At 44.6% G+C, this 26,412-nt stretch overlaps 3 protein-coding genes across 12 annotated transcripts in view; 1 reads left to right on the top strand and 2 right to left on the bottom strand.

Moving 5' to 3' along the window:
• Pdk1 (Phosphoinositide-dependent kinase 1) overlaps window positions 1–12,331 on the top strand; it is a 322,127-nt gene extending 309,796 nt beyond the window's left edge. For 4 of the 5 annotated variants that reach the window (XM_076530159.1, XM_076530160.1, XM_076530161.1 and 1 more), the window contains 3 exons: window positions 5,993–6,238; window positions 6,350–7,744; window positions 7,834–12,331. In XM_076530159.1, the coding sequence (XP_076386274.1) occupies window positions 5,993–6,238; window positions 6,350–7,744; window positions 7,834–7,950 (1,758 nt within the window). In that variant the 3' untranslated portion in view covers window positions 7,951–12,331. Of the gene's footprint in view, window positions 1–9; window positions 5,801–5,992; window positions 6,239–6,349; window positions 7,745–7,833 lie in introns of those variants that run through there. The other variant, XM_076530162.1, reaches the window with a different exon arrangement.
• Window positions 12,332–12,522: 191 nt separating this feature from the next.
• Window positions 12,523–13,932, bottom strand: Aptx (aprataxin). Its single transcript, XM_003708448.3, has 4 exons — window positions 13,641–13,932; window positions 13,140–13,468; window positions 12,929–13,062; window positions 12,523–12,873 (listed from the first exon to the last, which is right to left on the bottom strand). The coding sequence occupies exons 2-4, from the start codon at window positions 13,427–13,429 to the stop codon at window positions 12,692–12,694; spliced, it is 606 nt and encodes a 201-aa protein (XP_003708496.2). The 5' UTR covers window positions 13,430–13,468; window positions 13,641–13,932; the 3' UTR covers window positions 12,523–12,691.
• A 210-nt stretch (window positions 13,933–14,142) lies between these two features.
• Window positions 14,143–26,412, bottom strand: part of LOC100876600 (uncharacterized) — a 165,276-nt gene continuing 153,006 nt past the window's right edge. For 3 of the 6 annotated variants that reach the window (XM_076530141.1, XM_076530138.1, XM_076530144.1), the window contains 9 exons: window positions 24,639–24,935; window positions 23,964–24,331; window positions 23,532–23,816; window positions 21,226–21,366; window positions 20,773–20,956; window positions 20,386–20,685; window positions 19,326–20,074; window positions 18,683–19,198; window positions 14,143–18,515 (listed from right to left, as the gene is read on the bottom strand). In XM_076530141.1, the coding sequence (XP_076386256.1) occupies window positions 18,171–18,515; window positions 18,683–19,198; window positions 19,326–20,074; window positions 20,386–20,685; window positions 20,773–20,956; window positions 21,226–21,366; window positions 23,532–23,816; window positions 23,964–24,331; window positions 24,639–24,935 (3,185 nt within the window). In that variant the 3' untranslated portion in view covers window positions 14,143–18,170. The remainder of the gene's footprint in view (window positions 18,516–18,682; window positions 19,199–19,325; window positions 20,075–20,385; window positions 20,686–20,772; window positions 20,957–21,225; window positions 21,367–23,531; window positions 23,817–23,963; window positions 24,332–24,638; window positions 24,936–26,412) is intronic. The other 3 variants (XM_076530142.1, XM_076530140.1, XM_076530143.1) reach the window with 3 other exon arrangements.

Below are 26,412 nucleotides of genomic sequence, written 5' to 3' on the forward strand. Positions count from 1 at the left end.
TTTCTAACAGAGATACGAGGTTCAGCGTCGCGAAAAAGTGTGACGGAGTGCGTGGACGCGCAACGATTATTCACTTCGGTTCCAAGTGTTCGTTCTCACGGAAACGGAAAAGGGAAAACTTTAGAGACGCTCGTCGTTCCTGTTTACGATGATTCGACGAAATCCCGCTAAGTGACGCTCGGCGATATTCATCGCCGTGACGATGAAGTAGCGCGCGTCCAACGCGTCGCGTCGCGCATCGCATCTTTGCTTCGCCAGTTACTAGTTCGACGACACGAATTCCTTCTCTTCGATAGGATATCTGAGAATTCACGGGAACCGCGTTCCCACGGATCCGTTGTTAGAGCGTGTGGCAACTTTGTACTGAAAAGGCGTCTCTTCCCACAGGCGGCGGCCTTCCACGAGATCGCCAATTATTTCATTGCCGCAATCGAACAATTTTCACGTGCTTCTCTTTTCCTCTTCTCCATTGTTTACGGATATGTCTGCCGTTCGAGCGTGTTTTCGTTCTCTCGATTAGGCGGGAAAGTCCTGGGCCGCGAAAACGTCGTATCGTTCTTCGATTTCTCGTCAAATCCGTTTCCCCTGCAAACGTTATCGGCCATCCGTCTATGAAATATCGTATAAGCGAGATTTTTCGATCGCTCGAAGCTAACGAAAAAAATCGAGTGCCTGGAAGCATGAATAATTTACGCCCTGTGAAATTTCAATAAAACCGTCCGAACGTGTCTCGGCTTCGAAAACAGGCGGGGTGTAATCACGATATGCCGTTCGAAAGTTGTTTACATTGACCCTCGAAGACAAATTTAAAGGAATTCTCACGAAAATAGTATATTCCGAATGTCGCGCGGTGAGATGCCGAGTCCTCCGTAAGATTCGATACGCGCTCGGGACAAGGTATTCGGCAGTGCGTCTATTCACGAACGAAAATATTCCTCCGTTTCGTAGCGGAAGCGGAGCAACGCGTACGTTAAAAAATAGTGCATCGTAAGAGAACTGTGTAAAATTTGTTCGTTAATTCGGTTGTTGAAATTAAGCGACAAGGTATCGATAGAGCGAAAAATAAAATTGTAAGAAAAGTGTGACGCGATAGAATTTAGCGCGCGTCGAAAGGTGATTATCGACTAAACAGGAGGCAGTGCACGATAATAACGCGCGCGTGTATCGACTGCTCGGCTCTCCCCTCGTTTCGATTCGGCGGTGCGAGAAAATGACGGGATTACAGGAATCGGTCCGTAAGGTCGAACCACTCGGCGCGATACACGTGAACCTCGAATGATCGCAAAATTCCGCTACGTTCGCGGAGCATCGGCTATATAACGCGCTCGCTCGAGGTCCGCGACCGAAAAAACATGTTTGTATCGACCAGAGCTTGTTTATACGATACGATGTGAAAGCAAACAGAGTTTTGTGGCCGCTTCGGTCGCGACGTAGCTCGATCTTTGTCGGTGCTGCGAGCTCGTCCTTATCTCGATCGCGTTCGATGTCGAGAAAAAATGTCGTTGGCTATCGAGCGACGGTTTGATCAGTCGGTTAATGACATATTATGTTTCTCGAATGCAGAGCGTGTTTCCAAGTTCCCTAGCTATAACGGTAGTGTTCGTAGTTATCGATACTGGTCGATAGTTACACACGCCAGATTGTTTTCCGTCGATAACAGTATGTCGTAATCTTGATCGGTTATATATACATGTATATACACGCGCGCGCCGCACATATCTCGTAGTACGGTAACGTTGTTTACGGTTCGAGTTGTCTCCTTTTTATTTCTCTTACGTGAACTCGTGCAACAAGATAACAATATGTTCGATATACATAAATAGCGGTTCGAATTAGTTCCCTCTTTCGATATAGCAAAAACTCTGTTAGATAACTGTTTAACTTTGTGGAGAATGCCGTGACCACTTGACACGACTTTCGATTCGGGCTGAACGGGCCCGAGATGGTCCGCGTTCGACACGGTTGCGAAATACGAGTTATAATATTTCGAAATATTAATAGCGAAACGAGGAGAGTAGAATTTCCTTCCAATGATCCAACGATCGTACACACGCCTGTTTACGCGCGAAATTATTTAAACAGCCTGAGTGGAAAGCTGAACGCGTTAAACAGAAACCGTAGAATACCTGTTCGCACTCGACTTCCCATTTGCACGCTAATCACGCAGCTTTAACGAATGCGCTTGTTTTATCCGTGAAATCGAAGCAACGACAGTTAACGAGTAATATATAAACATTGGAAACGTTGCTGTCGTATCCTTGCGTACCATGCGTTCGAAATACCGCAACAAAGTCGAAATATCGTATTCTAGAACGACTGTTGCTCCCCTGCAATTCCATCCTCTCGAAATAAAAATAACTAACCTCACATGTAGCTAACTACTCGTGTATAATACGGTAGACGGTGCTTCGCTATCCGAGGAAGAGAGAGAGAGGAAGGGAGCTAGGGGTGCAGGTAAAAGCGTGGATCAGGTGCAGGAGAAGATCGACACAAAAGAGGTGGCGTTCGATACGCCGAGAAATCGACGAGCCTCTGGTAGAAAATCGGTGCTGCTCTGACGTTGTCGACCCTTTTATTAGAGTCGCCTCCTCCTCCGCCTGGTGCTCTCTCGAACGGGACTGTGGAGGGTAGAGGCAAGCGGCTCTAGCCGTGGCGTGTTCCAATTTGGTCGCGCAGTCCGCGCGCGACACGTTTCTCAGCGTCTGCGAATGCAAAACATCTCATTCACGGGCAAAAGTGCTGGCCGCCTGCGCCAATAGGCGTAGTCCCTTTCTTCTGGTAGCCGGCAAAAAGCCCCCGATGCGACGCCGAGAGGCGAAGAGAAGGGAGGTGCACACGCGATCGTTGCCTCTCCCCGTCTCTCTTCCTCTCGTTGCACCCCGATCCTCTTTCCGACTCGGTTTCGCGCGGCGCGCACCGAGGGAAAGGAGAGGAAAGTGTCGCGTACCATCGTCAGAGGGCAGCACTCGACGGGCTGCACAAAAAACATAATCTCCCGCGAGCTCCGAGCGGGAAAGTGCGGCGAGAGAGGGAGAGCTAGAACGAAGCATCGCGTCGCGTCGTCCCGAGCCGCGCGGAACAGAGAAGAATGCCTCGCGTCCGCGAGAAAAGGAGCCGAGACGAGCAAGGCTAAAATTAGAATGTCCGTTGGAATGCTGTTGGCTCGTGGGTATAGGGTGATTCAGCGATCGCGGGATGAGGAAAGAAACGTATAGTCGTCCCGCTAGTAGTACAGGAGGCAAAGAACGAGAGAAGGAGAAGGCGAGTTTAACGGACGCGCCGCGAACTTATTCGTTTTTAGAAGATTGAAAGACCGTGGTCGCGGTGGTTGTCGCGTGGCTCGGTTTCCGGCAAATTTCCCTGCGGTACCGCGTCCTGCTCCGTTGCTGTTTTCGCGTTTTTCGCCGAGGGAACTCACGCGTATACGCTAGCCTTTCCTGCGGCAGAGCGAACGAATTTGAAAGTAACGCTGGAAAACGCTGAAATTTCAAACATCCAAACTGGATGTTGACCAAAGGAAGCCTACGTTGCAGCAGAGTGTACTGCTCACGATTAACTGCTGACCTGACGCCTAGGCGAGGCGAGGCGCGCGCGTTCCCTTTCCAACGGAAACAGACCGCGTCCTCGAGGCCTTATTCGAGGGAGCGCGAAAGTGTCGCAGGGTCATCGACGAATCGAAATATCACCGTGGAAAGGTTGGACGATTACGTATCGTCTGACTGACCGCGTGCGCGCAGGTACCCAGACAACGAGCAACGGGATTTATTCGAGACAGTCGAGAGCTCCCTTTCCGATACTCTCGAACGGTAGACTAACATGTATCTACGATCTAAGCAAATCGCGAGGTCGTCTGGTGGGACGTAAGTCGGCATATCGATTATTCCAGACTCCCCTCCGCCACCGCTAGAGTCACTTCTCGTTGATATCTAGCGATCGACGCTGCTCTCTATCCTGCGGTATCCGTTCGGTGGTTTCTCCTTCAGCGATGACGGGAGAGAGAGACGGAGAGACGATACGAGAACCGAGGGACCAACGAATAGATAAGCAAATAAATAAACTAGCGGGGTAAAGCGAAAGCTAGCTAGGCAAGTATAGGGAGCAGGGCCGCTGGGTGTCTCTCGGGCAAATGCTCGACGAGGTCGACGGCCTGACACGGATGGTTGACGCCGTGGGGCCCGCCTCGTAACCGGCCTGCAAACAACGAGGAAACGCGCATCCGAGAAGGATGAAAGAAAGGGCCTTGCCAACTAGCCTTTTCATTCTTCTAAATATAAGTCCCTCCTTTTTCTTACCGCGTCGCATCTCGACTCTGCCCGTCCAGTCTCCCTCTCCTTGCCTCCATCTTTGCGTCTACCATGCCTCGTTTTCCCTCCGATTAATTCCTTCAGCCTTCCACGGATGAGTATATTAACCAAACCGTGTCTGTAGCATCGTTCACCGCACCTCGCAACTTCCTCGCGTTGCCCGTTTGCCTCGAAGTCGTCCACCCTTGTCCGCGTCACCTTACAAAAATCACTGTCACGGATTTTCTCGGATTCGAGAAGCGGCGAAACACTCCGCCTTTTTTCGAAGTAGAGAAAAACGAAAGACGATACGAGAAAGTAGAGCTTTTCGAAGGTGGTGTATCATCCGGATCCTCTCGTTTAGGGATGAAAACTTGTTCCTTTCTTTTGTAACGTATCATCGTATATTTTTTGGCGGAAATACACAAAGGCCAACGGGAGAGGAAGGAAGCGGCGGGCAAAAGCAGACACGAATCGTCTTTCTCGACCGGAAACGAAGCGATCGGCTTCGAAATCACGCTTATGTTCGAACCCTTCTCTTTCTCCGTCGTACACAGTTAGAGGCACCCTTCGAAACTTCATTGAATTTCTTGACTGTGGAAAGTGTCTAAAATCGTGGCGTCTGATTCGTTGACCCCTCTGTTCCCTCTCTGTCTGACAGGTAGATGGGAAACATCTGTGGGGCCGATTATGTTAAAGGCACGCTATTCTTTGCCCCCGTTTCTGCTACATTAGAGGGAAGCTTCGACGCATAAATATGTAAAGCGGATTCGGCTTGCCAAGAGGAAATAATTTCCAATTACAAAGCGACCCTCGATCAGACAGGTCGACTGCCCGTTCCCTTGGGCGCTCTTTGCCCGCGTATATCCGACGGTCCGCATTAGGCTGGCAATCTCGGCAAATATTTGCCCAAGTCTTCTCGATCGAATCGTTTTCTTGCATTTCGTTTCGTCTTGTTTCGTCTCGTTTCGTTTTCTTGCCCATTCTACGGTACACGGAAATCTAGCTATTACGCGCTTCGTTGTCTTATTCGATTTCGTATCCGCCTTGTTTCGCAGTTTCGAGAAAAATGTATTCGAATCCTTTCGATTCAATTACGCGTTCTATGCGAACAGAGGCGGACCCTTAAATACGCGGAGGAGGTCCGCCTCGCGTCAAACAGATACAATTACCTGTGGTTGTCGAAAATCCAGGCCAATTCGTTCACGGTCGACAAGAAACGTTACGCGAAAAAGAGAGTCGGCAAAATTCGCGATACGCGTCATAGGCTGATATCGCGCGCACAGCCTCTCGATCGTTGAACGTGCGTGGGATACGAAACACCGGTTCGTTTCTTTCGTCGCTTTCATTCCGCGCGAGATCGTCCGATGGTCGGGCGGAGCAGCGACTAACGTAACGTAACGTAACGGCGAGTTCGTCATTCTGACCTGTACGATGTGCCACGTGTCAGAGCTCGAGTGGCGTCACTTCCGGCGCCTGATTTCCTGGTAGCGGACGATCGTTGGCGGATGAGAGGAGTTAAGTGGCCGGACACGCGAGTTCGTGCCTACTCGGTTATCCTACGACCGTTTTCGAGTGTTCCCAAAAGAACCCGATCGCGATTAGCAAACTTATCGACAAGACCCAATTTGTTTTAGCTTCGTTATTCAGTATAAACAGTTAGGAGAAAGAAGTTCTAATCGAGACGCGTTGGATCTTTTCTGTTTTAGCGTGTGGCGAACCAGGCGCTTACCGTTTCGCCACAGCCGGCAGTTACGGTGGAGGGGCCGGTGTCCAAAATGTCTCCACCAACGAACGACGTGACCAACGGCGTGGTTGCGCCAGCCAACACCTTGGCGCCTCGGGTTTCGCCCACCGCGAACCCGGCTCTCGCTACCATCAACCCGCCGACGCACAAGCGTACACCTAAGGATTTCATCTTTGGCAAGGTGATCGGCGAGGGAAGCTTCTCCACCGTAAGTATATTTCTCGCCAAACTGGATTAAATCATCGAAACGCCTCGAACTATCCGAGAGTTATAACGTTTCGCGTCGATCTGACCAGAGCGTTATTTCGATTGGTCACAGGTTTACCTCGCCAAAGATATTCACTCGGGGAAGGAATACGCCATCAAAGTGTGCGACAAGCGTCACATCATCAAGGAGAAGAAGACCGAGTACGTGAAACGCGAGAAGGAAGTGTTGAACATGCTCGCGGGCGCGAAACATTCGTTCGTGCGCCTGTTTTGCACTTTCCAAGACGTGGAAAGACTCTATTTCGTCCTATCGTACGCGAAGAACGGTGAGCTTCTGCCCTACATCAATAAAGTTGGCTCGTTCGACATCGAGTGTACCAAGTTCTATTCGGCGGAGATCCTTCGCGGTCTCGAGTACCTGCATGGTCTCGGCATCATTCATCGCGATCTCAAACCGGAGAACATTTTGCTGGACGAGAAGATGCACGTGCTTATCACCGACTTCGGTAGCGCCAAGATACTGAAGGACCCGGAGACGGTGTTGACGCATACCACCGCCACGGACGACCCGCAACAACAGCAACAACAACAACAGCAGCAGCAACAGCAACCGTACCGACGAGAACGCAGAGGCTCGTTTGTCGGTACCGCCCAATACGTGTCGCCGGAGCTCCTAACAGACAAGACTAGCAGAGCCTCCGATCTCTGGGCCCTCGGCTGTATAGTCTACCAGATGGTCGCTGGTCTGCCTCCGTTCCGCTCTAGAAGCGAGTACATGATATTCCAAAAGATCCTGAAGCTCGAGTACGAGATACCCGACGGGTTTTGCGAGCTGGCGAGATCTCTCGTCAGTCAGCTGTTGGTGCTCGAGCCGTCCGAGAGATTGGGTGCCCAGGACGAACACGGTGCCGGATATCCCAGCATCAGGGCGCATCCCTTTTTCGAGGGCGTTGATTTCGAGACACTCCATGAACAGACACCACCACCGATTTACCCGTATCTGCCAGGAACGTCGGAACACGAGGAGCTCAGGTCGCAGTACAGGGTTCCCGATCACCTGGAACCTGGCCTAGATGACAAACAGCTCACCAGGCTTCTTGGCCTGGGTATCGGAGAGGATGACGACGACGACGACGACGACGCGACCATCGAGCGCGAGAAACCCGCGCAGACCAGCGTGGTCGTCGAGAAACCGAGGAGAAGAACACACGCGACACCCACGGACGGTAGCATCGCCGTTTTAACCACCGACGAGATTAAGAACCGGCTGGAAAAGCAACGCGCGTCCAATCAGTGGGACATCTTCGTCGAGGGTAACCTGATACTGAAACAGGGCTTCGTGAACAAGAGGAAAGGCCTGTTCGCCAGGCGGAGAATGCTTTTGCTAACCACCGGACCACACTTGTACTACGTCGATCCTGTGAACATGGTGCTCAAGGGCGAGATACCCTGGAGCCCGGAACTAAGGGTCGAGCCGAAGAGCTTTAAAATCTTCTTCGTTCACACGGTAAGTTTTTCCACCTTTTTCGTCCTTTCTCCTTCTACGTACTTGCCGTTCGCGCAATTTCTCAATAGGCTGCTTTTTCTCTCCTACAGCCAAACAGAACATATTATCTCGAAGATCCCGAAGGATTCGCATTGGAGTGGTGTAGAGCGATCGAGAACACGCGAGTCCACTACTACGGCCTGCAAGAATCTACCACCACCGCTTAAAACAGAAGACTGAACCAACATAGTTTTGAACGGAACTAGTGCGAAAGAACGTTTCATCGTAAAACGGTAAATGTTGTCCGCGAGGCGCGATCGTTGAAACTCGTGTACTCGTTCGTGGCCAGAGTAGGCGATTATATACATATGCATGTATATATATATATATATGCATACACGCGTGTATATGTGTATATCTATATGTAGACAGAGAGAAAGAGCGAGAGATCGTTTGTTAGCCTGTAACTTGTCGTTAAGGGAGATATATTCTAGGATATGTTAGCATTCTAGCGCGTACGAAGCGTGTTCTCTGTACAGCTTTAGGACAAATTTTCTAGATCAAATTCAAAACGTTGTTATTGTATTTGGGATGGCCCTGTGGTGGAAATGCCCCGGGCATCAGGACTTAGGATAGGAAAACCTAACGAAATCATCGTGCAGCTACCTATCGTCATTTTTCACTCAAGTTCGTTATTTATTATCAACCTCCGAAGTACCTTGAACACACACACACACACACACACACACAGCTGTACGGTGTATTTCTAGCACGATAAATACACACGAGGGATAGCGAAATTTTTAGCCGAAGTTTATTAGCCTTGCGTGTTAGCGCACGGTGTCGCTGCTGACGCGTAACGAGGACGCCTTATATCGACGGTTTTTGAAAAGGAATCGAACTTTTGATCGTTTCAAAGAATAAATTTCGTTGTTGGTCATCGGTCGTGCACGCGTAATCGGGATATCACGATTAAAATTCCGTCGATACATTAGAGAAAAACGAAAAGACTAATCGTACGTACACGTATTTGATGCGTATTAAAATCCGAATTGACCTAGACACGCGTCGATCGTTCGCGCACTCGACAGCAGCGTATTATTCTGTTCCAAATATAGCTAAATTTACATAGAAAATTATTGGAAAGTTGTTTGAAGCGTAGACTCTAGCGGTGATCGCAGAGAGGGGTAGTTGATTCGCGACGATGCTGCTTCCTGCTGTCGACCTCGCGAATCTAGGCGGTCAATTCATATAGTCGAAGTTAACCAAAAAAAAAAAAAATAGAAAAAATAACGGAAGAAAACTTTATAAAAGAATACGGTGGAAGACAACGTATTGCTTTACAGCTTTAAGTCGTGTTTTTACATCGCCTGGAAAAGGGATCTTCGGAATGGTTGCGCGTTTATTCCGACGCATTCCTTGCTCTCTTCATTTTACAGTATTCTCTTCTCGTTGTTTGTTGTCCCGTGTTTCCCCTTCTCGATACGTTGTAAATATTTAGCGCGATTTCACGAAGAGACAGGCTACGTAAAGCACACACATATTATTAACTCTGTATAATAAATAGGTCTCTCTCGTATGTGGATCTACGTAAGTACAAAAATCGTTGTCCGACCACGGTATTTCTTTTCTTCCCACACACACACACACACTCTCTCTCTCTATCTCTCTCTCTCTCTCTCTCGTTCTTCATCTTTTGGCCCGTATTTTTAATCCTTGATCGCTAATCTGGCTCTCGCGGACTCGATCGAACAACGCGTGTACAGCCGGGAATTTAGAAGGACAACATTTAGATTTTAATTGAAGAGAAATGCTTAGTAGTCATTTAAGTAATGACACAATGTTCGTTGTATAAAAGAAGAAAGGAGAAGCGGTGGAAATTATTGGAGGAAAATGGAACTTTTCCTCGTCCTGTAAAAGACTTGACAAATTTGAACGTGACCCTCTGAATTAAGTAGATAGGCGATAGAATCGTTTAAAAGAGGATAGCTTTAAGAGTAGTAGCCCCGTTTAGATGCGAAATCACACCTACACTCGTTCACACAGGCGCGCGCGCGCGCTTACACACACGACACAAAAGCACATCATACCAACATACATTGAGTGCGTTCAAACTAATGTTCGTTATCGTTCATACTATTACCCTAATTTTTCTAGTATTTAGTTACATTACGAATTATTGTTAAAGACGTTGATTAACCGCTACGCTGTATTATCAGCATAAGTATTTCTCTCCCCTCGTAACTATCGACAATACGTATTTAAGCAGCGACGATTCTCTTTTTTTTCCCTTTTTTTTTTGTTTCGTTTTTTTTTTCACACGCGATGTTTCTTAATTTATTTCTCCGTATTCGTCCTCGATTATTTATTTTTTTTTATCGTTTATGTTCCCATACGTCGTTCATGTAGGAGTTATACATCGGACTTAGTAATACTACCGCTACCATCACTGCGACTATTATTATTATTATTATTATTATTACTTCTGCTACTACTACTTCTACTACTACTGCTACTCCTATTACTACTATACTATTACTACTACTACTACTATTACTATTATTACTACTACTACTACTAGTACTACTACCACCACTGCTATTATTATACTACTACTATTTACTAATATAGCGCCGTTCTCCATTGCGTACGTACCTATACGCATGCGTGAATGCCGGGCCGTCCCCGCGTGTAGATGTACGTACCTACACGCAAGCGCGTTCGTTGGAGCGTCCCCGCGTATATGTACGTACTCGATCTGTTTATATACGTTCTATAACTATACATATTATTCATGTATTGCCTTTAGCTGTAATTTTAGATAATCTGTAAATAATACTGCCGCGTTTACCGTCGACGTATCGGAACGCTGTTCAATTTTGACTTGTGCGATTCAGTCGATTCCCCGAATTGTATGATACCTGTATATTATCTATACATAAATATTCTATATATATTAAGAAGTATATATATATATATAAATACATATATACGCATACAGTTATATAAAATATTTATGAATTGTGAATAATAGTTAGGGAAATCGTGTATAAACGTTCATTCTTAGGTTTTAGGCCAGAAAAGACGCGCTTAGGTTTAATCTACTTTGTTGATGTTACCGTTGGCACGACTGAATCGCACGAATTTGATCCGCGACTTTCCTTGTACTATAATCAAAAGCAACTTCTGTACCTTTCTTCTCGCGATACTTATAAGACTTAAACAGGGTATTTGAAAGAGGATCCGGTGAAATCGGCGAGTTCGATCGTTGCGTCTGTGATATCGCGCGAGTATGCTCGAAATAATGGTGGTTTGTTTTACGAACCGGCATTGTCCTCGTGCCCAGTGGCTTTCCAAAATGACCGCTTTTGGCGTGCCATGTACGGTGCTTGCGGGCGAAAACGAGACGCGCAGAATCGACGATCGTCTCGCGGTTATCTCGCCGATTTTCTCTTTGACTATAGTGAGAATCGATCACGAGAAGGAATCCAGTCGTTGTCGTCCCGTTTCCTACCCTCGCGTATTTCCTTCTACCGTCGCGCCGATTTGTGGAGAGAGAGTAGGGTTTCGATAACGTCGATCGAAGCAGCAAACGCAATCTTTCCGTCAAAACGAAGCAAGCGTGTGTCAATGATGTTTGCAAAAATTCTAGAAGCGTCGTGAAATTTCACGATAACGCTTCGATCGTTCACGGCAAAAGCCCGACCAAAGTTCCTCGCTACATCGACGAGATGCTACTTCCATTTTGAAGAAAGAATGCGTCTGTGTTTAGTCTCCTGTCATTGATCCTCGACTCATTAATCATGGATCAATGACACGATGGCTATCGGACACGAGCGTATTTCCACTGTAGTAAACTTTGCAGGTTCTACGTTTTATGCAGGCGTTGCAAACTTTCAGGTGGAAACGCGTGTATTTCCTTCTTTTCCCTGGGCTTCTGTTTCCTTCAACCGGGGAAAGGTGGTCGCTTTTATTATAAAATAGTTTTCCGTTAGTTTTGGAGACTGGTCTTATGAGATTCCTAACCCTTGAAGGCGACACGCTTTACCTCCTTTGTATTATAGTTTATTCGATACTTTAGCCCGGCGGAAATCTCTCGGAACGTATTCGTTGAGAGAGCTTGCGATGCGAACAAGCGAAACAGAAATAGCTAATTTAATTAATATATGTATGTATATATGTATGTGTATGTGTATATATATATATACACATACTCGCGAGAGGGAGGAACGAATACTTAAGAAAAGCATGTGAAAAACGTGTAAAGGGAAATGGAAACGAACGTTCGAACACCGTACGAACACTGTAAGTAAACTTACACGCAAGCAATAATAACAAGGCCTTGCGATTTATTCGAATGCCTACCGTTTCGGCGTAACAAGGACGGTTCAACTATTAATTGCAGTATTACTAAATGTATACAGACTAAAAAAATATACTTACACACCAACACCAACATTAACGATTTACTTATGTACACATACACACATTAAATACTTCACATCGGATAAGAAGACTCTTGTAAATAGTTAGCACGTAATTGATATTATAGGCGACAAGACCTATTAACATCAAATTTATTTATAGTAAATTTTCCGAAATACCATATATCTCTGTGTTATTAATCGATCGAACCTTTCCTATCCTGTCAAAGCCATTTCTATTTGCAAGTTTAATGTAAATGGGGATTGCAATAAATATAGGTAAGTATGTACAGAATCGTGTATTAATATACACTGCTAATTACATAATATTTAGTATTCTGATGTTATAACTTTGTCAATAAGTAATACCGTAAATCTTCAGCATTTTACATTTAATATTAATTCAAAATTCACAAGAATATATCTATTACTAAATTCATTTATAATCAGCGAAATCTTGGGATAAAAACACGCATCTAAATGGTTGGATACATTATTGATTCTTATTCGAATCAACCTGTGTATTAAATTGATGTTTGTTATACTAATCCATATTAATGTTCTTTCGATCCGATAAATGAACCAACAGGTGTCGTTTCAAATCAGGCATATTCTTTGGAGTAGCTGAACATCTGTGACATTTCAGCGGAGTATTCAAATGTTCGGCACTGTCCTCGGACTTCAATCTTTTAAGTTCACCTTTCTCGCGCAATTGGTTACAAATATCTGCAACAGTTAGACAGTAAAATTTACTTTTTATCAAAATAATATATATGCTCACCTTTCGAGTGTAAAAAGAAAGGAGTTGTAAACGAATTCCAGTGATATTTCGTTTTTAGACACGGACTATTAAAGTCGGTACTTATTACATGTAAGTGTAGCCGATGCATGCTGGGTACAGCATGATATCCAATGCTATCAAAAATATGTCGAATGCTCAGTATCGTAATCTTCAATTATAACGTTGAGCAATAAGTATTACGTATACATACAAGAATTCAGAATCCTTGTGCTCTTTAATTAATTCATTGGCGATCCTATCCATATGAAACAATAAATCTTCATTTTCCATTTTAACGTGCCATAATGACGGGATATCAGCTTTTGGTAAGATCAGGTAATGAAATTGGGCTTTTGGATATTTGTCCTTAATGACAACGATTTTATCATCTTCCTTTACTTTCAGTTGAGGATCCTCCATAGAAACAAGCAAACCAGTTGCCCAATGATGTTTCTTTGGGGCTGTTGCATCGGTCGACGAAAATCTTGGCTTGCGTTTCATTGTTGCTCTTTTTTTGTGCTTTCAGGATAATGTTTTTACCTAGAATATATGTTTATACTGTGAAACAGGATTTTGGCACTTTGTTCGTTGGATATAAATAGCATAATACAACATATATAGTAAAATACTAAAAATTACAGTTAGACTAAAAATCCCAATTACATTTGTTAAAAGAATGAATAACATAAAAACTATTACTGATTAAAATTACCTATTTCAAGTTCTAGGAATTTCACACTAATCAAAACTTTCGTGTAAACATCGTAGAGGTTATGTTTGTACCATGACTTGTATTAATAAAGTCCAGATACGAATAAGCGATGGAAGATTGATTACTTTGCCCTCGAAACAATTTTACGTACGCGTGATTAATGTCACACATTTTTTGTTGCTTTTCATTCTTTTCACATTTGTTTATTTTTATTCAACGCTAAATTTACGAATCACCAAACAACTCTGACATTTGTGTATGGATCAGCCGTTAAGTCATTCAACGCGCATGCGTATGCACACTATTTATGATATGCACGATTAGAACTTTGAAATATAAATCGTAAATAAATTTGAAATCGTAAGAGAAAATATGTTGTTCAAAATAGAAACCTCGAACATACATTAAATCAAGGAAATAAATTCTCATAGATTTTGTCACGAGATAAATGTTAATAACGCGTTCGGAGAAACGGCGGGAAGGAAAGGAACAGATCCTCCGGTAACTTTAAATTTATTTATTTACTCAAATGGAAGGCAATCGATAAATTTGCAACAAATAAAAATAAATAACACTCTCTCTAGCAATAATTACGTGATCGTTACTTAATCGTACATTATTACAATAAGTTCATAGATACTTAACAAAACTTATATCTTTTCTTCTTCGCATACTCATACAAAATATGTTCATGTGATTGTTGTATGTGTGTGTGTATCCGCGCGTGCACGTACGGGTGTTCATATTTATTTGTGTTTGAATCTTGCATTGTATTCGGTGCAATCGCGCGTAGTGTTGTTATACAAATATCTTTCACAAATAAACTCCACGCACGGACGAGTTTTGCATCCTGAAATCTCATCCGTTCCGTTACGTGTTCTTGTTCCACTTCTTTTTTTTTCTTTATATTTTCATTCGATACACTCTCATACATCTTATTATACAAAGAAAAAGACACTTTCACGCGTCTCACGACAGACTACCAGATTCGCACAGCCTGACAAATCAATCATCAATAGATTTCATGATTCGAAGAAAGTAAAATAATTACAGGATAGCAAGGCTAAGAAACGATTTTTGCTGCGATACGTTGAGAAATAATTGAAGAAAAGAAAGAAAATGAAAAGAAAAGGAAAGAAAAAAGAAATAAGGGGATCGTACGTCGTGTTTTGTTCGTCTTTTTGGCGGATTCGTTATCGTTGTAATTGTTTATGAAACTTTCCCCTAAATTCTTACGTATTAATCCGCCTCACCGACGTCGTATCAACAGCAGTCGCGATTCTAGCTCACATATGATACATTATTTTACAACGCGATTAAGAACGTTTATTGTCATGGCAACGGGTGGTAGAATTTGTGTAATGAGGCGATACGCGGTGGCAAGGGGATTTTTGGCACAATCTTCTACCTCGTTTACCCACCATGTTCCCTCTTTCTTATGGCGAAAGCGTGATGCATCTTTTTCGTTTTGTCTATCGCAATACTAGGATTTAAATGCAGCGTTAGTAGCATGAACATCAAGCGACCTACATATATGATCATCCGGTTAACAGGAATCAATTTTGACTTTTAAATGCACAGATTTCGAATGGATATCGATTACGAGTTGACGCCGTGAATTAAAGCGCCGATGTCTCGTATGTAACGCAATCGAACGATTGATAAAAGAAAAGAAAACGAAACTGTCTAATAGCGTTACTACTACAAAAGCTTAATTCGACTGCCCACCGGGAGTACCATAAATTTCATTTCATTCAAATAGATTATAAAGCAGCATTAATATTTTCTTAATTACGTAAAGTAGCAGATAGAAAGCTGAAAGTTCGATCAAGTTGTCTCGAAGTTCTATCGAAATTCAATCGAAATTCAATCGAAATTCAATCGAAATTCAATCGAAATTCAATCGAGGAACATGGTGTTTCGAGGTTCGTGGGATGTTTCTCTGTTGCGTGTGAAAGTTTGGAATGTTGCATACCTTTGCTGTTCATTTGTGCGATATGGGGTGATATGATCATTGTTCGACGATTGTATATTGTATATACGTACGTTTGCCAAATTGCCACTTTTGATCGTGAAATAAAGGGATCACGCCTAATCTACTTGAATCGACAAAACACTCTCTGTATCTAGAAATTGTTCGTCGATATTCATTGAAATTAATTATTCGTAACTTTTTGTAGTAGTATTTCAAATGATACCGTTGATATCTATCGCGCAGGAAAAGTTTGCGATTAAATTGGTTGTGTTTCAGGGATAATTGATAATTCTAATGGGGTTCCAATTAGCACCGTCATTGTTTACGTACTCGTAGCGATGGCTGCTGAAAATTTCCTCTTGGAAATCATTCTGTATTTTATTCGAATCGTCGCATCGTTAAAACGCTTGAAATGTTAGTATTTTTTAAAAACGATACACTCGTGAGTTTGAAAATTTTCAATAATTTTAATACTCTCAAAATTTCAACATGTTCGAGGCCTCCGAAATCTTCGAAATTGATAATACTTTCAAACGTTCAAAGAGTATCGATACTTTTATGATTCGAATAAAATTTTCAACGAAGCGTTTCATGGCCCATCACTACGAATCGATATTGTTCGGTACATTTTCACGTATTTTATCCACGCTCGATAACACAGTACGCATTCACCATTTGCTCCTTTTATTACCGATTTAGGCAGTGCGATCCTTTATCGTTACGTCGACGTACGAAGCCACTTGGTTCTGCAAAGAATGTCTCAGAAAAATGCGAGGCGCTATTCGTTTTAGCCCGTTTAATATTTCGTAGAGAAGTTACATGTATCGTCGTATGCTACGAAATACACGAAATTTCAACGTAATCGTTTCATTTTTTTTTCTAATATCACACTAACGCATAAGTATGATTCAATTTGAAGTTGAATTAAACATAAACATATAACGTTTACTGCTAGAATTGCAATTAGATTGCAATATACACAGACAAGGATATCCGTTGAAACGTTTCGTTTTGGCCAATCAAGATTCTGAGACGAATCCTTCCGTTCTTTTTCTCTTTTTGCTTAAGTACAGTGTACAGAAGCGTTGCTCGCGGTATACGCGGTAGCTTCGATCTCTTGCTAGTGCGAGTTTGAAAACATGGAATGTCACAAAAAAAACAACAGAAAAAAAGACTCGTAAGAGGGAAAACGAAGAAACAGTAGAACCGCACGATACCCTGACATCGGTACAATTTTCTGTTCGCAATCATTCCGACCATTTCTATGCGATTATAACCGATTAAAAAGTATGTATGTGTAACCTCTAAAATCACATGCTCTGGCTTAGAAAATGATACATGTCTGTATAGGAAAGTCATCGAGCTTGCTTCTTTCGATCTTTCGTTTTCTTTTAGTAGTGCTTGTTTTTTCCTTTCGCGTCATCTTGACTTTCGAACGCAGCATGTATCGATTATTTTACATATACGCATATGTATGTATGTACTCACGTACACGTATCTATACGCGTATACACAGATACATAGTTTTACGATCGTTATATTATATTATATTATATTATATTATATTATATTATATTATATTATATTATTCTTGTAAAATGGTAATAATAATAATAATAATAATAATCATTAATCCTGATTACGTTAATACAATCGAATATGGTACTGTTTTTGAAGCTAGGGGAAGGAAGTGTACGGAAGAGGAAAGTGGCGGTGGGAACAGGATGGGGAAGAGGGGGGAAGCACACGAGAAAAAACACATACGCAGCTTTCCCATTTTTCTTGTTTCCCAGTTTAACACACACGCTATTTCGCAGTTATTAAAACCGAAGCAGCACACCATTGTAGACTGGATAGTAAAAACTAGCTAAGAACGCTCGCAAGGAAATTCTTTGGAGAATTTTGAAGACGTCTCGTCGTTGTTTTATTCCCGATTACCGGGACGATCGAGTCCTCGCCACACTTTCTGCTGTACGTTCGTTCTATTTCTAACGATCGATCGATCGATATCGTTTCTCTCCGTTATAATTAACGGAAACGGATTTTCGAGTTTAACGCGACGGATCTTGCGAAACGTACACGCGCATCGGTTTTTTTTTACTAACCGAGAAAGATCGAAGTTCTAAAAAAAAATCTTCGAAAAATTTCAACCGCATCGCGGTCTGGTTGCTTCCACGATAAGATCCTCCCGCGATTGTGCATTCCTCAATTACTCACCTAGATTCGTCGATCATGACGATTGTACAGCTACTTTACTCGCAAGCGGGAGTCCCTCCGCTCGATGCGCGAAACGTTAATGTTCGCGCGTAAGTACGTTCGAATGTTCACGGTATATCCATAGAAGGCTGGAATTGCTAACAGAGAACAGAACAGAGGCAAGTATCCGCGAAACGATTTGTTGAAATGCACCAGACGGGTCACTAATTGATCACAACACGCTAAGCACCTGGGCTGACACTGCCCCAAAATCTTCCCGCGTTTCGCGATAAGCTTTCCCGATTTTCCGTCGATAATAATTAAGTACACAGGGCTGAGCACCACAAGGGAAACTCGGGCTAGGTCGCAAAGTCGACTTTGTCCCAGGTTAGCGACAAATCGGACGACATTTTGAAATCGGAATCTTCCATGTTGAACAGGTCGAACGGATCTTGACTGCTGGCCAACAATGGATCGTATATGTCCGTACCACTCGACATACTCGTTGGAGGTGGTTGGTGATTAGAAACGGTCGTCGAAGCGGTCGGAGGTGATTGTCGCATCAGAGAGTCTAACCAGTCTGGGTCGTCCATGTCCATGGGCATATCTCCGATGTCCATCAGTTCTTGTTGCGTTTCCATTTTCACTCCAAGATCACAGTCCAATTGGCTGAAATCCATCGTGTCCAGGTCTAGTTCAAGTTCCTAAAACGAGAATCAGGAAATTTATGGTTCTGCGTTCGTTCTATTTCAACGGTTATCGATTGTGGTTCATTGTTCCTCTTTCTTAAATTCAGTTACTTTAAAAAGAAGATGTCTTCGTCCGAGCCTACGCGATATTGGTCGTTAACTCGATTCGGTAGCGAACTTACCTTCAGGTCTAAGTTAGCGTTATCCGAGGATGTGACTTCCTGCGGTGGTTGAGGATCAGGCGATGTCTGTTGCGTGGACTGTGGGCTGAGCAACATCGCAGCGTCCAGGTCACCCTCGGTACTTAATAGGTCCGTGTTGAACGACGTGATCTCCTCCTGCTGCTGTAACTGTTGTAACGCAGTGGGTAATTGAATCGAGAACGTGGCCAGAGGCAATGGGGGTGGTGGCGGTGGTGCCGGTGCCGGTGAACTCACGCAATCGCTTTGGGAAACCTCCATCGCGATCGGACTGATCGGACTGATTGGACTAGCAGCGGTGAAAACCAACGAATGTGTCTGACTGTCTGCCGGCGCTGTGAACACCAGATTCTGTTGGAGTTGTCTGTTGGGTGTAGTCGGCGTAGCCGGATCCTGAGCAGCGCTTGGTGGTAATTCGCCGTTCTTAATCAGAATCTCCAACACGTCGTCCACAACTTGACTTTTGATGTGACTTTTCGGAACTGGCTCGATCTTTACCTGGACAAAACGAGAAATAATCAGAATCCATCTTTCCACTTCTAATAATTAATCAGTCGGCACATCTTTTGCTAACTCGTTATTTTTTTTAGCATATTATAATGATACGTATAAAGAATATTCTCACCTTCAAAAGTTTTGCGGCTTCGTCGTACTGAGGCGGCGGTGGTTTGCCTTCTTCGGACGCGACATTCTGCTGCTGCTGCTGTTGTTGCTGCTGCTGCCGTTGCTGTTGTTGTTGTTGCTGCTGCTGTTGCTGCTGCTGCTGCTGCTGTTGTTGTTGTTGTTGCTGCTGTGCCTGCGCTTGCGCCACTAAAGCACTAATCAACGAGCCATTCAATTTCGTAGGTTTTGGTAAATTGAAAACGATCGCAGCAGGAATTTGTACAGTAGCGTTGTTCTTTGTTTGGTTTTTCTTGTTGTTAATCGCGGTCAAGGTGGTCGAGTCCAGAATGGCGGTAGTATTGTTCGGTTGTGCTTGCAAGAACGCGGCAAGGCTCGCTTTCGCGTTCAACTGTTGAAACGTGGCATGCTGTTGTGATTGTTGTTGATTCTGTTGTTGTTGTTGTTGTTGTTGTTGTTGCTGCTGCTGCTGCTGCTGCTGCTGCTGCTGCTGTTGTTGTTGCTGTTGCTGCTGCTGCTGATGTTGTTGCTGCTGTTGCTGTAGATGCTGCAACTGTTGTAAGTGCAACGCCAACTGTTGTTGCTGCATCTTGTTCTGTATATGTTGCTGAAGTACTAGTTTCTCAGCGTGAACGGTTGTCGGTTGAGTTTGACGAATTTGTTGAAGTTGCTGCTGCGATTTATACAACTCTCGCTGCAATTCTTCTATTCGCTTTCTTTGCTCTTTGATTATGTCGTCTCCTGAAACACGAGCTACATCGTGAAAACTCCGACGTGTGTTACGTTCCGAAAAGTTTCTTTTGGTCTTTTCGATCCGCGTATTCGTTAATTACTTGAAAAAAAAGTTATGTGAGCGTTAGATCACTATGTATTAAATTATCTTCTATGTAACGTTATTAGATCATGGTTATGGTCGTATCGTCGAAAGAGTTTGCTTCCGGGATGAGAAGTTTAGATAGATCTGTATCAGAACTTGAGAAAAGAAACTAGTATCGCGATGTTCCGGCAGCAAATGCCGAAGTTACCGATACAGTTGTAACGATAAATACCGAAGAGACAAGTACCTGGTGGACTCGATGGGTCATCGTGTTCACTGCCATGCGGAGAGTCCATTCGTGGACTATTGGGTTCATCCTTGACGGTGGAACCAGGACTTTTGGCATGCGAACTAGACTCGTCGGACGTCATTGGTCCCGGTGTGTCCATCAATATGTGACCCATATGCGTCACGTGCGGACCATTCGAGTTGGACGTCGAGTTGCTGCTGGACGATTCCGTGAAAGGCTTTAATCTTTCGATAAGTTGTGGTTTCGAACCAGATACTGGCAAGTTTCGACGTTTCAATTCCACTTTGAGATCGCTTACTGAAAGAGTAACGTTTGCCTCGATTAATCGTCGTTACTGTAATATTTTCTACAGTCTGGTTCCATGGAAATGGTCATTTGGTTTACCTTTCATATCCTCCAGCTTGCCTAAAGGCCTCAACGGAGGTTGTTCCGAGGGGTTATTAGAGGAATTTGAGGGTGCAGGACTCGGCGCGTTCACGCTGCTTCCGCTGATGCTTCCAGCGTCGCTGGCGCCGCTGCTATTCAGGGACAACGGTTTTTGTGCTGCCGGTAGAATAATCTGAGGATACTGAACAAGCAACGAAAGTTTCCAGTTACGCAACGGTCCAGCTAAGTTAATTATACGCAGAAAATGGACGATCGAAGTCGTGTTGTCGCCGCAACGTGAACCCGATCTCTTCGATTGTAAATTTAGACGTAATAACGCAATTGCCGTGAAAATTATCGGGAGAAAGTCGCTCGAGTATCGCGAACAAAACGAGGAAACCGAACGCGTTCTATTTGCTTTCGTTCACGCTTCGGCCGGCAGTTTCGACTTACGAGTTAACGCGCGCGTACCTTGTGCTGCCATTCGAGCTGCCATTGCAGGAAAAGTTGCTGCTGCTGAAGGAGGAGCTCGTAGCTAGTTTCGCCGGGAGGCGCCGAGCCAAGACCGGAAGTGCTAGACGACACGGACGTCTTTTGCGCGTTTGGCGGGCCCTGCGAACACCGATCAGTCAACATCAGTCGATATTAATCACCTGCATCCTGGTCCGGGCTAAAAATGGGCCTGGTATCCATTGTGTCTTCGGATTAACGACTTAATCGTGACAGCCATCGCAAATCCGATACTTCGTTCCGCGATGATCTTCGTCGAAAGTACCGGATGTGTAATTAATTTCCACGTAACGTTATTACACGTAACATTATCCGCTACGGATTACCTAAATCGCCTTATTCGGTACTCCCTTTGTCCTTATATCACCGCTTCTGATCGAAACCATGCAACAAAACTCGCTTTACGTCTTCCTTTGGAAAAAGTAACGTTTCTCGATTCGAGAAAAATTTGTGGGCAAGGATCGGTAAAGCGGAGACATCTCGTTTAATGAAAGCCAGAAATTGTTTACGTTGTGCCTCGAACGAGAATAATAGGAAATATTGTGTTGGCGGCAACGCATCGGCGAGAAGAGACGACGAAAAAATCGAGTTACCCCCGGACCATGGAAGATGAGATCGGCAACGTAGGAGAGAAGAAGACGCGAGTGATAAATGATACATCAAGATGTTTTCTGGAGCCTCATTTGCACGCCCATTCCCGGTTCGCTTTCACACTGGCTACGCCATATCCCGAATGTTTCGGGAACGCGACCGGGGCCCTTGGCACCTATCTTTTCTCCCTCCCATCGTTTCGATCACCCTACCGACTTCGTGGACCCGCTTCGAACCGCTTCGTTTCTTCGCCGCTCCTTGGCTTCCTCGCTCTTAGGTGCAATTAGCGCTCGAATTACTCAGAGCTAACGAGGTGGGCCCTCGTGGGCCCGCAGCACCGAACCTCCGAGACCTTCGAGAGATCGCGAGAGTTAATCACCCGATACGATCTTCTTCTGCGCTTCTCTCTTGTTTCGAGAGGAAAAAGAGAAACAGAAAGATCGCTTCCTTCTCGACTATAGGAGTTCCAGATCGTTCATAATAAACAGGGTACCTAAAAATTTCTTTTCGTTTCTTATATAGAACGGCATTCGAACTAGGCTTACTTAACGAAACTCGGGGAAAGAAAGTTTGCGATAATAGCCGTGAGTTATCGTGCATTATATCTAACGTAAAAAGTAACGTCTCATTTCCCCCCATTACCGTTCTATCTAAAAAGGACATTCAGGATTAGCTTAAGAGATCTCTAGAAGAGTCCTATAAGAGTCTAGCGAAACTATTTGGCTATTATTTGAAACGGCAGAAATTTATAGACACCCAGTATATTACTTTTTATTTCGTTTCTACTCCTCTTGCGCTTCCTTCTTTTCTTACGCGGTCTTATTCCATCTTTCATTCCTTCGCTTTGTTTAGCCATTCCGATTTGCTTTCTTTTCTCTTCGTTTCTCCCCCTTCTGCTTTTTCGTACCGCGAGCTTTTTTTGCTGGTCTTACTCTTCCGTTTTGTCTTTGCTCACCGTTGTCCTCCGTTCCTCATCGTCGACTTCGAACTACTTTTCCACGTTTTTCTACGTATCTTTCTCGATACTTGGCAAATCCTTGACCTCGTCTTTCCTCGAAAACGTTCCAGTTAACCACCGATCGGTAGCTGGTACACGACGATTATCTTGCGCCATGTGCACGAAATCGAGTTTCGATGTATCCTCAATTTTGACGGGCAAATAAAAGCACTTTATACGAAGGAGAGTCGTAAACGGTTGTTACGTGCATTTTCTCGTTTTTTCTTTTATCTTCGCGCAGTCTGGCTTCGCGTTTAAGTAATATATTTGCACGTTACGGACCGTAAAAACCGCGTGTTCACGCCCACCAACCAGAAGTATAAACAGAATCGAGAGTGAAAGTAGTAAACGTGGCATCGAGTCTTGTTCCATTTGACGCGTAAAACCATCAGGTTACATACTTGCGTCGGCTAAGAGTTTGCGATACGAGGGGTTAACTATTCGCTTGTTAATCTACACGCGATTGTTCATTTTAGAAGGTAGCGACGATTTAAGCAATTAACGAACAGTTTTCAACGTTGCATTCTATACGCGATCAAAGTGAAAACACTTTCGAATTACTGTACGTTACCCGATACTCTCGTATACAGTTTGTAACGTTGCCGTGCGTCGTTCAAGAATGTATGAAACGAATAAACGAAGAGAAATTGTTGGGAAAAATGTAAATACAAATACTCACTTTGTACTCGTGAAACTTGATGGTGCGCGTTTTCGGTTGACTTTTGGTTTTGGATTTCTTCCTGTTCTTGTCTTTGCCAGGAGCATCGGTCCTTTGACACGCGGACGCTGCAATGGGGCTAGGTTGTGGTCTCGGCGTGATGGCAGCCGGCGGTGGTGCCGGTGGCGACGCTATCGAGATATTGGAAAGGGGACTGAGGCTCGACGTGGTAGAACCCAAGGACATCGGACTGGGCGCCGGCGCCAGTGGAAGGAGGGTCGTCGATGGCCCGTTTGTCTGACTTGCCTGTTAACAGAGATCGTTGCGTTTTTTCGTCGTCGAAATCTTCCGATTAATCGAGGTACAACGTTGCTCGTCGATTCATCGCCGTAGTTTAATGCCGGTAGTGCCGTTATCGTTCTACCTCGAGATCATAATTTACGCGTTCCTCACCTGGCTGGAAACATGCTGTTGGTTGTGTTGAGCCTGTTGTTGAGACTGTTGCTGTTGTTGCTGAGAACCGACCACGGTGTTGCATAATTCCGCGAACGTTTGTATCGTCGACTCGCCAGACGCTTGCTGAAACACCGGCGACGTGGACGAGACGACCACGGCACCGCCGGTTGTTGGAATACTAAGAGAAACGGTCACTATGCCCGCAGAGGCTGCCGCCGTTTCCAGAACGTCCGCCCGGGACTCCAACTGCGGCGAGGGTGCACCTTCGGAACTCTGAGAATCGTCCTCGAAGGTGATATAATGGTCCGGATGCTGAGGCTTCGTAACCTGTCCTTCGCAGGTTGCCTTGAAGGGAATGTGACCCTCTACGACAGATTCGAAAGCAAGCGTCAGGAATTTCGCTGGTTACTCATCGTAAAGTCTTTGCATCGAGGACCTTTCGATAGAAAATCGATTACGACGAAGACAATTTTTAACGTGTTAATCGCCAAGATTCGTCGCTTCACCTGGACTCGAAGCGAATATAGTTCTTCGAAAGGGAATACTTAACGGTTAGATTGCACAGGTAGGCAATTTTGAACGCGTTAACAACGTTCTTCTTACGCTCTTTCAGAGAGGTGTATCGATCAAAATCGCGAAAGACAGAGTACCACCGACGCGAGATGGACTCACCTTTGACCGCCCTTTCAATGGGCTCCTCCGTGTGCAAAATATTCTTCTGGATGAGCTCGAGCGGTCCAGGTCGATGACTGAGTTGATCGTTCAGCTGGTCAGCTAACCTGGCCTTCTTCAACATACGTTGCCTCTCGGCCAGGCTTGGATCCACGTGACCTACATCTTCGAGGATATGCTGCCTAACCAGCTCCTCCCTGCCTGGTCTCTGCTGAATTTTCGCCTTCAGCAGATCGCCGGTTTTCGCTCGTTCTAGCTGTTTACGTTGTTCGTGAAACGCCGGCGGTGTCTTCAGAGCTGTAACACGGATCAAACTTGGTTAATTTCCTGCTGAAATCACGAATCGGAACGCTAAGCGTAACCTGACCGGTACCGGATATTGCTTCAAAATTTATAAGAGAATTTGTTCGCGAGTACCGGAAATCGCGTATAAACTCCGATACCAATGAACGAACGTTTCGAATGGAACTACGTATACGTACGTATTCGGATATCGTTGTTTTCGTCAATGTTTCAAGATTCGAAGGAATTCTGTTTAACATTCTATTACTCGGTTATTCGAAATACGGCTAGTCTCTAATATCGTCGACGCGTAATTTTAGCCATCGATCGTTAAGCTGACCTTCTTCGAGTTTAACGATTTTGTATCGATAACAAGAATTCTTCGGTAAACGCAACCGAACGACGAAAATTGAGATAGCAATTTTAGCGTTTCTTCGAACTCTAACTCTCTTTCTCTTTTCTTCTCACTCGCTGAAACGAAAATCAAACGAGCTCGAGAGATTTTATCCGTTGCGAAGGGAATACTTTTAAATCAAGCAGGAAGGAACGCGATCGCTTTCATGAAACTTTCCATGAACGCATCAATAGCGGAAAGTGAAATGGAGCTGTGTCGCGGCAAAAGGCTCCTCGATCTAAGAAAAGAACGGCCGAACGAGAAAAAGCTGTTTTTCAAGCTTTTAGGGGTGTCCTACGCGCGCATACTGCACGCATCAATTTCCGGGATGACGGGCCACGGAAGGTCTCCCCGCGTGGCGCCATTTCGGTGTCAACGTCAAACGACTCGTTGCATTCCTCGACACCATTAAGTCCCCGGATAAACGATCCTCGAACGCCGTTTTCACTAACGCGATCCACCTATTTCCGGACCGGGCATCGCGCGTCGACCAATTAAAACGCTGCTCTCTATTCCCCGAACGATCGCGCCGATGGAAACGTAGAGAACGTTTCTATTCTTTCGGACATGTTTCAATCAACTTTTACTCGCCGCAGTTTCCGTAACTACGGTCTTAAGCACCGTACGAGAGCACTTAACACGGAGTTTTGGACTGACGATAATTTTAATACATTTTCACGTGCACGTTCTCGAAGAAAACAGGGTTTACGACTTTATCGAGCGAAATAATTCTAACTAAACGTTAATTACCAAACTCTTAAAATTGCATGCTCCGGACTTCGAGAACGTTAGCGATCGATAGGCGAGAAAGTTAACGCTCGTCCGAGTGAGACGCGTAAGAATCGATCCAGATTCGTTAGACGGTTGACGAAAACTCGTTAACGACGCGAAAACCGGTGAATTGCGAATCAGAGAACGCAGCGAAACGGAAGGGGCAACCAGTGTGAACGTGGTACCGGCATCTAACGTAGGAAATTCGAAAATTAAACGACCGATTCGATTCAATTAAGCCTTATGAACGTCAACGACGCCGGCTCGCGCCGAAGCTTTTGTCTCACCCACGCGTACAAAACCGTCGCCGACACAGCGTGTGCGTAT

The sequence above is a fragment of the Megachile rotundata genome, chromosome 3 (assembly GCF_050947335.1).
Source record: "Megachile rotundata isolate GNS110a chromosome 3, iyMegRotu1, whole genome shotgun sequence".
Lineage (NCBI taxonomy): Eukaryota > Metazoa > Arthropoda > Insecta > Hymenoptera > Megachilidae > Megachile > Megachile rotundata.